Below are 13,636 nucleotides of genomic sequence, written 5' to 3'. Positions count from 1 at the left end.
TAGTTCCAGTGAAGGGAACTCGTGGGGGGGAGGGTGGGGGTGCGAAACCTACTGAGTGATAGTGAAAAGGGGAGATATGTTGTGTGAGGAAACGGCTTTTTTTCACCCGATTTGTCCAAGTGATCACCTCTAAAGTGTCAATAAAACACTATAAAGAGTTTATATAATGTGTCATTACATACCTATTTGAAGGTTTATGTCGAATTTGAATCAGGTTATTTAGGGCGGCGCTAAAGTTAACTTCAGAAGTAAACAGTGGCTGTCACCCCAGCTATCCTCATGTACTTTGTGCCCCCTCAGACTTTTGGTGTGCATGACGCCCCTGGATACATAGTCAGATGGTAACTATACAATGGTAATGGGGGGGAGGGGACACATAATAGGGGACACCTAATGAAAAACCTTTTATAGATACCACACTTTATGATTATCCTTACAGTAGGACCATAGACAAAGTGGAAAAGCAAATGCAGTCCTTTATTGTTATCATCGTAAAGACGTACCAGCTTTGAGGATGACTTCCATGGCTTTCTTTGCACCTGCGAAGGCAGCTGCGTGGATGGCGAAGTGGCCTAGCTTGTTCTGACTACAGAGCTGTGCCCCGTGCTTCAGCTACAGGACAGAGAACAGGTAAGGAGATGCGTTAGGGGGACGAGACAGTGATTTGGACAGAGAACAGGTAAGGAGATGCGTTAGGGGGACGAGACAGTGGTTTGGACAGAGAACAGGTAAGGAGATGTGTTAGGGGGAAGAGACAGTGGTTTGGACAGAGAACAGGTACAGAGATGTGTTAGGGGGAAGAGGCAGTGGTTTGCAATAGCATTGATAGTCTTGTCATGCAATTTTCATACAATTGTCAATCGCAGAACTGTCTCTTTCTCGAGAAAAGCTATTTCCTTTTATTATCTACTGGTAAAAAAATTAAGAAAAGAAAGATTGGTTATCAGGAAAATATCTCCTCTATAATCAAAGCGGCCCATTGCTAACATTACACAAAGTTGAACGGTCCAATGCAGCCATTTTTATCTCATTATCAAACCATTTCTGGGTAACAAGTACCTTCCCTTCAACTAGTCAACAAGAAACAATTATAGCTTCTTGGCAAAAATGCCATTTCTCAAGCAAGACTGTAGCTATGACTGTCTGGCAGTGGTTTGACTGGGAGGGGGAAACTGAAAACTAGCTGTTTTTGGCTGCACTGGGCCTTTAAGTGTTAGTTCAAGTTTAAGCATCAGCCAATTAAAATTGTCAACGTAGTTGCGCGTGATGAAAGGCTACATGTTAGCTGTTCCCATTACATAACCTGGCACATTTAGCCCCTATGCTAACCTCACCATGTGGCACTGATTAGTTCCATTAACAAATTCAGTATCAGCCTATACAAGTCAAGGTTTACTTCTTTTCTCCTTCATTTGGTCTGTCCCAAGTGTAATAATAACTAGGCTTTATACAAGGAGTAATGGTACGGAGTCAATGTGCTGGGGTAGAAGGAAATTAGGAAAGGAATCGAGGATGGATGAATTGAGAAAGAGTCTAGCACTCACCTGTCAACTAGCTCACACGTGCTAAACACATGAGGCTGAGTTATGCTGAGTTATGCTGTCGGAGGCTGACTTATGCTGAGTTATACCGTCAGAGGCTGAGTTATACTGAGTTATACCGTCAGAGGCTGAGTTATACCGTTGGAGGCTGAGTTATACTGAGTTATACCGTCAGAGACTGAGTTATACCGTCAGAGGCTGAGTTATACTGAGTTATACTGTCGGAGGCTGAGTTATACTGTCGGAGGCTGAGTTATGCCGACGGAGGCTGAGTTATGCCGTCGGAGGCTGAGTTATGCCGTCGGAGGCTGAGTTATGCCGTCGGAGGCTGAGTTATACCGTCGGAGGCTGAGTTATACCGTCGGAGGCTGAGTTATACCGTCGGAGGCTGAGTTATACCGTCGGAGGCTGAGTTATACCGACGGAGACTGAGTTATACCGTCAGAGGCTGAGTTATACTGAGTTATACCGTCAGAGACTGAGTTATACCGTTGGAGGCTGAGTTATACTGAGTTATACCGTCAGAGGCTGAGTTATACCGTCAGAGGCTGAGTTATACTGAGTTATACTGTCGGAGGCTGAGTTATACCGTCAGAGGCTGAGTTATACTGTCGGAGGCTGAGTTATACCGTCGGAGGCTGAGTTATACCGTCGGAGGCTGAGTTATACTGTCGGAGGCTGAGTTATACTGTCGGAGGCTGAGTTATACCGTCGGAGGTTGAGTTATACTGTCGGCGGCTGAGTTATACTGTCTGAGGCTGAGTTATACTGTCGGAGGCTGAGTTATACCGTCGGAGGCTGAGTTATACCGTCGGAGGCTGAGTTATACTGTCGGAGGCTGAGATATATCGTCGGAGGCTGAGTTATGCTGTCAGAGGCTGAGTTATACCGTCGGAGGCTGAGTTATACTGTCGGAGGCTGTCTTATACCGTCGGAGGCTGAGTTATACTGTCGGAGGCTGAGTTATACTGAGTTATACTGTCGGAGGCTGAGTTATACTGAGTTATACTGTCGGAGGCTGAGTTATACCGTCGGAGGCTGAGTTATACTGTCGGAGGCTGAGTTATACTGAGTTATACTGTCGGAGGCTGAGTTATACCGTCGGAGGCTGAGTTATACCGTCGGAGGCTGAGTTATACTGTCGGAGGCTGAGTTATACTGAGTTATACTGTCGGAGGCTGAGTTATACTGAGTTATACTGTCGGAGGCTGAGTTATACCGTCGGAGGCTGAGTTATACTGTCTGAGGCTGAGTTATACCGTCGGAGGCTGAGTTATACCGTCTGAGGCTGAGTTATACTGTCGGAGGCTGAGTTATACCGTCGGAGGCTGAGTTATACTGTCGGAGGCTGAGTTATACCGACGGAGGCTGAGTTATACTGTCGGAGGCTGAGTTATACCGTCGGAGGCTGAGTTATACCGTCGGAGGCTGAATTATACCGTCGGAGGCTGAGTTAAACTGAGTTATACCGTCGGAGGCTGAGTTATACTGAGTTATACCGTCGGAGGCTGAGTTATACTGTCGGAGGCTGAGTTATACTGTCTGAGGCTGAGTTATACTGTCGGCGGCTGAGTTATACTGTCGGAGGCTGAGTTATACCGTCGAAGGCTGAGTTATATTGTCGGAGGCTGAGTTATACTGTCGGAGGCTGAGTTATACTGTCGGAGGCTGAGTTATACTGTCGGAGGCTGAGTTATACTGTCGGAGGCTGAGTTATACTGTCTGAGACTGAGTTATACTGTCGGTGGCTGAGTTATGCCGTCGGAGGCTGAGTTATGCCGTCGGAAGCTGAGTTATACTGTCGGAGGCTGAGTTATACTGTCGGAGGCTGAGTTATACTGTCGGAGGCTGAGTTATACTGTCGGAGGCTGAGTTATACTGTCGGAGGCTGAGTTATACCGTCGGAAGCTGAGTTATACCGTCTGAGGCTGAGTTATACTGTCGGTGGCTGAGTTATGCCGTCGGAGGCTGAGTTATACTGTCGGCGGCTGAGTTATACTGAGTTATACTGTCGGAGGCTGAGTTATGCCGTCGGAGGCTGAGTTATACTGAGTTATACTGTCGGAGGCTGAGTTATACCGTCGGAGGCTGAGTTATACCGTCGGAGGCTGAGGTATACTGTCGGCGGCTGAGTTATACCGTCGGAGGCTGAGTTATACCGTCGGTATAAAATCACCAGGAGTCAGGCTCGCAACCCTGAGATTAACATCCATCTGAAAAATGATGTTCGTTTTAGTGACTTTGATTTGCAGATGGTGCCGTATGATTGCTATAAATTAAGAACGCTCTGATAGAAAAGTCTTCTGTCACGTCTAACTACGTCGATCATTTTCATTTGCTCGTACAGAATTTGAACCGGATACAATCACGGCCACCTGGTGAAGTTAGCATATGGCTAAATGCGCCAGGTTGTGTAATGGGAACAGCTAACGTTTTTTAATCGTCTCATGGTTAAACTTAAACTTTTTATAATGTTCACAAGTATAGCCCCAGCAAAGTTTCAACTTGTAAAAACAATTATGTGTTTCGTATTTACTGTATATCTGTACATTTACAGCCACTTACAGTACGAATGTCACTGTGAATACTCACCAGTATAGAGAGAGCCTCAGTGTTGTTGATGGAGCAGGCGAACATGACAGGAGTGTTGCCCAGACAGCCTTCTAGGTTAGACTCTGTCTTATAGTGGGACAACAGGAGCTACACACACACACACACACACACACACACACACACACAGACAGACAGACAGACAGACAGACAGACAGACAGACAGACAGACAGACAGACAGACAGACAGACAGACAGACAGACAGACAGACAGACAGACAGACAGACAGACAGGCGCACGCACGCACACACACACACACACACACACAGACAGACAGACAGACAGACAGACAGACAGACAGACAGACAGACAGACAGACAGACAGACAGACAGACAGACAGACAGACAGACAGACAGACAGACAGACAGGCGCACGCACACACGCACACATGAACACACACACACACAAAGGAATAATGAGTCCTTCAGTGATACATAAATACCTCTCTCCGCTCTCGGCTTCCTGCCACAGGGACAGCTGGTATTGTCACCCCAGAACAGACAACAGAAAGGCTGACAAGGTCCTACGAGCCAACAAGGTCCTACGAGCCAACAAGGTCCTACGAGCCAACAAGGTCCTACGAGCCAACAAGTTCCTAGAGCCAAGGGTTCTCATGTTCAATCATCTTTAGCACAATGTGTGGCTGAAGCCTTTCTATTCAGGTTTCCCCAGCCACATGATCTAACCCCAGAGTGACCACATTATTTACACCCACACTCAGTCACCCACACCCAGTCACCCACACTCAGTCACCCACACTCAATCACCCACACTCAATCACCCACACTCAGTCACCCACACTCAGTTACCCACACTCAGTCACCCACACCCAGTCACCCACATCCAGTCACCCACACTCAATCACCCACACTAAGTCACCCACACACAATCACCCACACTCAGTCACCCACACCCAATCACCCACACCCAGTCACCCACACTCAGCCACCCGCACTCAGTCACCCACACTCAGTCACCCACACTCAGTCACCCACACTCAGTTACCCACACTCAGTCACCCACACACAGTCACCCACACACAGTCACCCACACTCAATCACCCACACTCAGTCACCCACACTCAATCACCCACACTCAATCACCCACACACAGTCACCCACACTCAATCACCCACACTCAGTCACCCACACTCAATCACCCACACTCAATCACCCACACTCAGTCACCCACACTCAATCACCCACACCCAGTCACCCACACCCAGCCACCCGCACTCAGTCACCCACACTCAGCCACCCGCACTCAGTCACCCACACTCAGTCACCCACACTCAGTCACCCACACTCAATCACCCACACTCAATCACCCACACACAGTCACCCACACTCAATCACCCACACTCAGTCACCCACACTCAATCACCCACACTCAATCACCCACACTCAGTCACCCACACTCAATCACCCACACCCAGTCACCCACACCCAGCCACCCGCACTCAGTCACCCACACTCAGTCACCCACACTCAGTCACCCACACTTAGTCACCCACACTCAGTCACCCACACTCAGTCACCCACACTCAATCACCCACACTCAGTCACCCACACTCAGTCACCCACACTCAATCACCCACACTCAGTCACCCACACTCAATCACCCACACGCAGTCACCCACACCCAGTCACCCACACTCAATCACCCACACCCAGTCACCCACACTCAGTCACCCACACTCAGTCACCCACACTCAATCACCCACACTCAGTCACCCACACTCAGTCACCCACACTCAATCACCCACACGCAGTCACCCACACCCAGTCACCCACACTCAATCACCCACACTCAGTCACCCACACCCAGTCACCCACATTCAGTCACCCACACCCAGTCACCCACACTCAGTCACCCACACCCAGTCACCCACACTCAGTCACCCACACCCAGTCACCCACACTTAATCACCCACACTCAATCACCCACACTCAATCACCCACACTCAGTCACCCACACTCAGTCACCCACACTCAGTCACCCTACCCAGTCACCCACACTCAATTACCCACACTCAGTCACCCACACTCAGTCACCCACACTCAGTCACCCACACTCAGTCACCCACACTCAATCACCCACACTCAATCACCCACACTCAGTCACCCACACACAGTCACCCACACTCAGTCACCCACACCCAGTCACCCACACTCAGTCACCCACACCCAGTCACCCACACTCAGTCACCCACACTCAATCACCCACACTCAATCACCCACACTCAGTCACCCACACTCAATCACCCACACTCAGTCACCCACACTCAATCACCCACACTCAGTCACCCACATCCATACACACCTCTGGAACACAACTGACTCTTAGCTTAAGGCTTAGGGAGACCAGCTTCTGGTCAAGATGCCTTCCCTCATGTGTCTCTCCAGGGTGATCTGGCCGGTTACATTCATCCACTCATGTCCATTCAAATGGATACATTCATGTCTTGGATCCATTGACCCTTGACCCCTGGCAGACCACTGGGTTACCAGATGCCCCTGCCCCACCAGTTTCGGTTCAGTGGGAACTGGACACTCACCTCTACCAGGCTGTTGAGTGTGTGGCTGACAGCCAGGTGTAGAAAGCAAGGACAGGTTAGGGTAACAGTAACTCACCTCTACCAGGCTGTTGAATGTCTGGCTAACAGCCAGGTGTAAAGGAAACACAAGGGCAGGTACAATATGTTGTTGGAAAGTAGCAGGTGTCTGGGAGGGTAAGGACAGAAGAGTCATAGGCCTCTGTTTTTCGGCTGGTGTTAAGCCAGCACTATTGTCAAATGTACACATGTTTGCAATTTCTATTTTCAAACTATGCCCGCATCTATTCTACTATTCAAACCCTAGATTCGTATATGTGGTCCTTGTGATGAGGTGAGAGGGGTGGCAACATCTGAGGTGGGAGGGGCAGAATCTGAGGTGGGAGGGGCAATATCTGAGATGGGAGGGGCAACATCTGAGGTGGGAGGGGCAGAATCTGAGGTGGGAGGGGCAATATCTGAGATGGGAGGGGCAACATCTGAGGTGGGAAGGGTAATATCTGAGGTGGGAGGGGCAAAATCTGAGGTGGGAAGGGTAATATCTGAGATGGGAGGGGCAACATCTGAGGTGGGCGGGGCAATATCTGAGGTGGGAGGGGCAATATGTGAGGTGTGTCCTTAAAAACATGCTCTAAAGTTGCAATTTCAGGCAGTGCTGGTGGCGATAGATTAAGAGTGACTGAAAGCTGGGCCCAGTGCTGGTGGGGATATTTAAAGAGTGACTGAAAGTTGGGCCCAGTGCTGGTGGGGATATTTAAAGAGTGACTGAAAGCTGGGCTCAGTGCTGGTGGGGATATTTAAAGAGTGACTGAAAGCTGGGCCCAGTGCTGGTGGGGATATTTAAAGGTTGACTGAAAGCTGGGCCCAGTGCTGGTGGGGATATTTAAAGAGCGACTGAAAGCTGGGCCCAGTGCTGGTGGGGATATTTAAAGAGTGACTGAAAGCTGGGCCTAGTGCTGGTGGGGATATTTAAAGAGTGACTGAAAGCTGGGCCCAGCGCTGGTGGGGATATTTAAAGAGTGACTGAAAGCTGGGCCCAGCGCTGGTGGGGATATTTAAAGAGTGACTGAAAGCTGGGCCCAGTGCTGGTGGGGATATTTAAAGAGTGACTGAAAGCTGGGCCCATATACACAAAGCATCTCAGAATAGAACATTTATCGTAAGTAGGGCTGTTGTGGTGACCGTATTAGCACCACATGGGCAGTCATGAGTAATGACCGCATTTAAGTTCCACTTGACCGCTGAGTCACGGTAATCTCATTTTATTCGCTCTGGACATGCGTTGGTAGTACCCAACTCGCTAACGATCATCAGGTCCTAATGGCCTGGTATTCAGGGCTCTATTGTCCCTCCATCAGGTCCTAATGGCCTGGTACTCAGGGCTCTATTGTCCCTCCATCAGGTCCTAATGGCCTGGTACTCAGGGCTCTATTGTCCCTCCATCAGGTCCTAATGGCCTGGTGCCCAGGGCTCTATTGTCCCTCCATCAGGTCCTAATGGCCTGGTACTCAGGGCTCTGTTGTCCCTCCATCAGGTCCTAATGGCCTGGTACTCAGGGCTCTACTGTCCCTCCATCAGGTCCTAATGGCCTGGTATTCAGGGCTCTATTGTCCCTCCATCAGGTCCTAATGGCCTGGTACTCAGGGCTCTGTTGTCCCTCCATCAGGTCCTAATGGCCTGGTGCCCAGGGCTCTATTGTCCCTCCATCAGGTCCTAATGGCCTGGTATTCAGGGCTCTATTGTCCCTCCATCAGGTCCTAATGGCCTGGTACTCAGGGCTCTATTGTCCCTCCATCAGGTCCTAATGACCTGGTGCCCAGGGCTCTATTGTCCCTCCATCAGGTCCTAATGACCTGGTACTCAGGGCTCTATTGTCTCTCCATCAGGTCCTAATGACCTGGTGCCCAGGGCTCTATTGTCCCTCCATCAGGTCCTAATGACCTGGTATTCAGGGCTCTATTGTCCCTCCATCAGGTCCTAATGACCTGGTGCCCAGGGCTCTATTTTCCCTCCATCAGGTCCTAATGACCTGGTGCCCAGGGCTCTATTGTCCCTCCATCAGGTCCTAATGGTCTGGTACTCAGGGCTCTATTGTCCCTCCATCAGATCCTAATGGCCTGCTGCCCAGGGCTCTATTTTCCCTCCATCAGGTCCTAATGACCTGGTGCCCAGGGCTCTATTTCCCTCCATCAGGTCCTAATGACCTGGTATTCAGGGCTCTATTGTCCCTCCATCAGGTCCTAATGACCTGGTGCCCAGGGCTCTATTTTCCCTCCATCAGGTCCTAATGACCTGGTGCCCAGGGCTCTATTGTCCCTCCATCAGGTCCTAATGACCTGGTGCCCAGGGCTCTATTTTCCCTCCATCAGGTCCTAATGACCTGGTGCCCAGGGCTCTATTGTCCCTCCATCAGGTCCTAATGACCTGATACTCAGGGCTCTATTGTCTCTCCATCAGGTCCGAATGACCTGGTGCCCAGGGCTCTATTGTCCCTCCATCAGGTCCTAATGACCTGGTATTCAGGGCTCTATTGTCCCTCCATCAGGTCCTAATGACCTGGTGCCCAGGGCTCTATTTTCCCTCCATCAGGTCCTAATGACCTGGTGCCCAGGGCTCTATTGTCCCTCCATCAGGTCCTAATGGTCTGGTACTCAGGGCTCTATTGTCCCTCCCTCAGATCCTATTGGCCTGCTGCCCAGGGCTCTATTTTCCCTCCATCAGGTCCTAATGACCTGGTGCCCAGGGCTCTATTATCCCTCCATCAGGTCCTAATGACCTGGTATTCAGGGCTCTATTGTCCCTCCATCAGGTCCTAATGACCTGGTGCCCAGGGCTCTATTTTCCCTCCATCAGGTCCTAATGACCTGGTGCCCAGGGCTCTATTGTCCCTCCATCAGGTCCTAATGACCTGGTGCCCAGGGCTCTATTTTCCCTCCATCAGGTCCTAATGACCTGGTGCCCAGGGCTCTATTGTCTCTCCATCAGGTCCTAATGACCTGGTGCCCAGGGCTCTATTGTCCCTCCATCAGGTCCTAATGACCTGGTGCCCAGGGCTCTATTGTCCCTCCATCAGGTCCTAATGACCTGGTGCCCAGGGCTCTATTGTCCCTCCATCAGGTCCTAATGACCTGGTACTCAGGGCTCTATTGTCCCTCCATCAGGTCCTAATGACCTGGTACTCAGGGCTCTATTGCCTCTCCATCAGGTCCTAATGACCTGGTGCCCAGGGCTCTATTTTCCCTCCATCAGGTCCTAATGACCTGGTGCCCAGGGCTCTATTTTCCCTCCATCAGGTCCTAATGACCTGGTGCCCAGGGCTCTATTGTCCCTCCATCAGGTCCTAATGGTCTGGTACTCAGGGCTCTATTGTCCCTCCATCAGATCCTAATGGCCTGCTGCCCAGGGCTCTATTTTCCCTCCATCAGGTCCTAATGACCTGCTGCCCAGGCTCTATTTCCCTCCATCAGGTCCTAATGACCTGGTGCCCGGGCTCTATTGTCCTCCATCAGGTCCTAATGACCTGGTATTCAGGGCTCTATTGTCCCTCCATCAGGTCCTAATGACCTGAGTGCCCAGGGCTCTCTATTTTCCCTCCATCAGGTCCTAATGACCTGGTGCCCAGGGCTCTATTGTCTCTCCATCAGGTCCTAATGACCTGGTGCCCAGGGCTCTATTGTCCCTCCATCAGGTCCTAATGACCTGGTATTCAGGGCTCTATTGTCCCTCCATCAGGTCCTAATGACCTGGTGCCCAGGGCTCTATTGTCTCTCTAACCCCTCTGTTTCGTATGGTTACATAAAACAGATGATTCCTTGAGGCAAAAACGCTAATAGTAAAATGCAGTGAGTCATTAGTTCCTCAGACAATTGATTTAGAGTTGTTCAAAATAATATTTTAATATTTCTATATGGAACTTTATCTATAAATAATCCAGACGTACATGGAACAGTATCTCTTGAGCTTTTGACAATGATTCCACATGAAGCCTATTTCACAATTATATGCCTAAATACTAGGCTAATAAATAAACATGTTATGTCCACCATTTTTTTATTAACTACAGTAGAAGTCAGAAGTTTACATACACTTAGCTTGGAGTCATTAAAACTCGTTTTTCAACCTCTCCACAAATGTCTTGTTAACAAACTATAGTTTTGGCAAGTCGGTTAGGACATCTACTTTGTGCATGACACAAGTAATTTTTCCAACAATTGTTTACAGACAGATTATTTCACTTATAATTCACTGTATCACAATTCCAGTGGGTCAGAAGTTTACATACACTAAGTTGACTGTGCCTTTAAACAGCTTGGAAAATTCCAGAAAATGATGTCATGGCTTTAGAAGCTTCTAATAGTCTAATTGACATCATTTGAGTCAATTGTACGTGTACCTGTGGATGTATTTTAAGGCCTACCTTCAAACTCAGTGCCTCTTTGCTTGACATCATCAAAATAAATCAGCCAAGACCTATTGTAGTCCATCACCAGTCTGGTTCATACTTGGGAGCAATTTCCAAATGCCTGAAGGTACCACGTTCATCTGTACAAACAATAGTACGCAAGTATAAACACCATGGGACCACACAGCCATCATACCACTCAGGAAGGAGACGCGTTCTGTCTCCTAGAGATGAATGTAACTTGGTTCGAAAAGTGCAAATCAATTCCAGAACAACAGCAAAGGACCTTGTGAAGATGCTGGAGGAAATGGGTACAAAAGTATCTATATCCACAGTAAAATGAGTCCTATATCAACATAACTTGAAAGGCTGCTTAGCAAGGAATAAGCCACTGCTCCAAAACCACCATAAAAAAGCCAGACTACGGTTTGCAACTGCACATTGGGACAAAGATCGTACTTTTTGGAGAAATGTCTTCTGGTCTGATGAATCAAAAATAGAACTGTTTGGCTATAATGACCATCATTATGTTTGGAGGAAAAAGGGGGAGCCTTGCAAGCCGAAGAACACCATCCCAAACGTGAAGCACGGGGGTGGCAGCGTCATGTTGTGGGGGTGCTTTACTGCAGGAGGGACTGGTGCACTTCACAAAATAGATGGCATCATGAGGTAGGAAAATTATGTGGATATATTGAAGCAACATCTCAAGACATCAGTCAGGAAGTTAAAGCTTGGTCGCAAATGGGTCTTCCAAATGGACAATGACCCCAAGCATACTTCCAAAGTTGTGGCAAAATGGCTTAAGGATAACAAAGTCAAAGTATTTGAGTGGCCATCACAAAGCCCTGACCTCAATCCTATAGAAAATTTGTGGGCAGAACTGAAAAAGCGTGTGCGAGCAAGGAGGCCTACAAACCAGACTCATTTACACCAGCTCTGTCAGGAGGAATGGGCCAAAATTCACCCAACTTATTGTGGGAAGCTTGTGGAAGGCTAACCGAAACGTTTGACCCAAGTTAAACAATTTAAAGGCAATGCTACCAAATACTAATTGAGTGTATGTAAACTTCTGACCCACTGGGAATGTGATGAAAAAAATAAAAGCTGAAATATATCATTCTCTCTACTATTATTCTGATATTTCACATTCGTAAAATAAAATGGTGATCCTAAGTGACCTAAGACAGGGAATTTTTACTTGGATTAAATGTCAGGAATGGTGAAAAACTGAGTTTAAATGTATTTGGCTACGGTGTATGTAAACTTCCGACTTCAACTGTACATCATGTTCTCATGGTATTCATTTGGAGCGCAACATCACATTGTTAAAAAACATGTCTTATTTTGGCATGCCTATAAATCAGGCAACTTAAGGCATCTAGGGCATAACTTAACTTTAAATGTTTTAGTAGATAATGATATGCCTTTCAAACATTTTATGCAACATTGTGTTCAACATTATCAGCAAGTGACTTGATGTCTACTGTGACAAAGAGATTTAGAGTTGTTAAACGGGATGAGTGTGTTGATATAATGGGAACTTTTGTCAAAATTCAGCTTTTAACAACCATCAGAATTGGTAAAAAAACGTTACGCATGCCAACATATTAGGCAATAATTAAGAGTAGGCAAGGTGATCGTGTCAGATGAAAATATTTTCAAATGTTTTACTATTGAAAAAATGTGACGCACCGTCACATTCACGCGGTTGTCTGAAGCAACGTGTGCTACAGAGTTCACAGCTGGCGATGCCTCATCGTGATTGGTTATCCCCCAATTTCCAACAATATCGATGAGCGTCATCACTATCTTTTCTTTGCGTTACCTCAAACTGTCATGATGAAATTAACGTTATGAGTTGATTTTTATCTGGTCAGTGATTTTACATCATCCTAAAACCTACTCTTAGGAATCCTGTTAAAAACCTGTTTCAAGACAACAACAACAAATCCTAGCGTAGACTTTTTCTGAGATGCTTTGTGGATACGGGCCCTCGTCATATCAAGACAACTGGAAACTGAAAAATACAAGGTCAAATCATGACGTCAGTGATCTTCTGGTCGGAAAGCTCTAGAAAAGAGTCCAGAGTTCCCAAGTTTGAATTCCAAGTTGGATGACCATTAAAAAACTATTTTTACAAGTCAGAGCTCGTTTTTTTCCCCGAGTTCCCAGTTGTCTTGAACGCACTGAAGTCAGAAGTTAGAGATTTCCAAGGTCCCAGTTCCAGTTGTTTTGAACATGGCCTGTTTACATCGTAACGTATTTTCATCACACCGTATATCATCTTCCCGGAGTCTTGCCCCTCTACTGAACGTACAAGTGTAGTGTTTGTAAGGCAAGATGGAGGACAACGTGTCTATGACCGGATAAATATATTGTTTCAGGTGAAACTAAAACATGTTCTGTTAAGTTACCTTTTCCTCGACTTTTTTCTCTAACTTTATAGCAAAGGCTAGGTTGAAGATATCATTGTAGCCAGTGACCTCCACCTAATAATTATCATAGAAAACAAATGTCATTAACGTCA

General features: G+C 47.6%; 1 protein-coding gene across 1 annotated transcript in view; it reads right to left on the bottom strand.

Annotated features, from left to right (window-relative positions):
* LOC115195331 (transient receptor potential cation channel subfamily A member 1-like) overlaps window positions 1-13,636 on the bottom strand; it is an 87,067-nt gene that overhangs the window by 58,375 nt on the left and 15,056 nt on the right. The window contains exons 5-6 of the mRNA XM_029755108.1: window positions 4,134-4,241; window positions 504-612 (exon numbers count right to left, since the gene is read on the bottom strand). Coding sequence (XP_029610968.1) covers window positions 504-612; window positions 4,134-4,241 — 217 coding nt within the window. The remainder of the gene's footprint in view (window positions 1-503; window positions 613-4,133; window positions 4,242-13,636) is intronic.

This window comes from Salmo trutta, chromosome 6 (genome assembly GCF_901001165.1).
Source record: "Salmo trutta chromosome 6, fSalTru1.1, whole genome shotgun sequence".
NCBI classification, from domain to species: Eukaryota; Metazoa; Chordata; class Actinopteri; order Salmoniformes; family Salmonidae; genus Salmo; species Salmo trutta.
The sequence above is the reverse complement of the archived record's forward strand: the minus strand, read 5'-3'. Positions and strand labels throughout refer to the sequence as shown.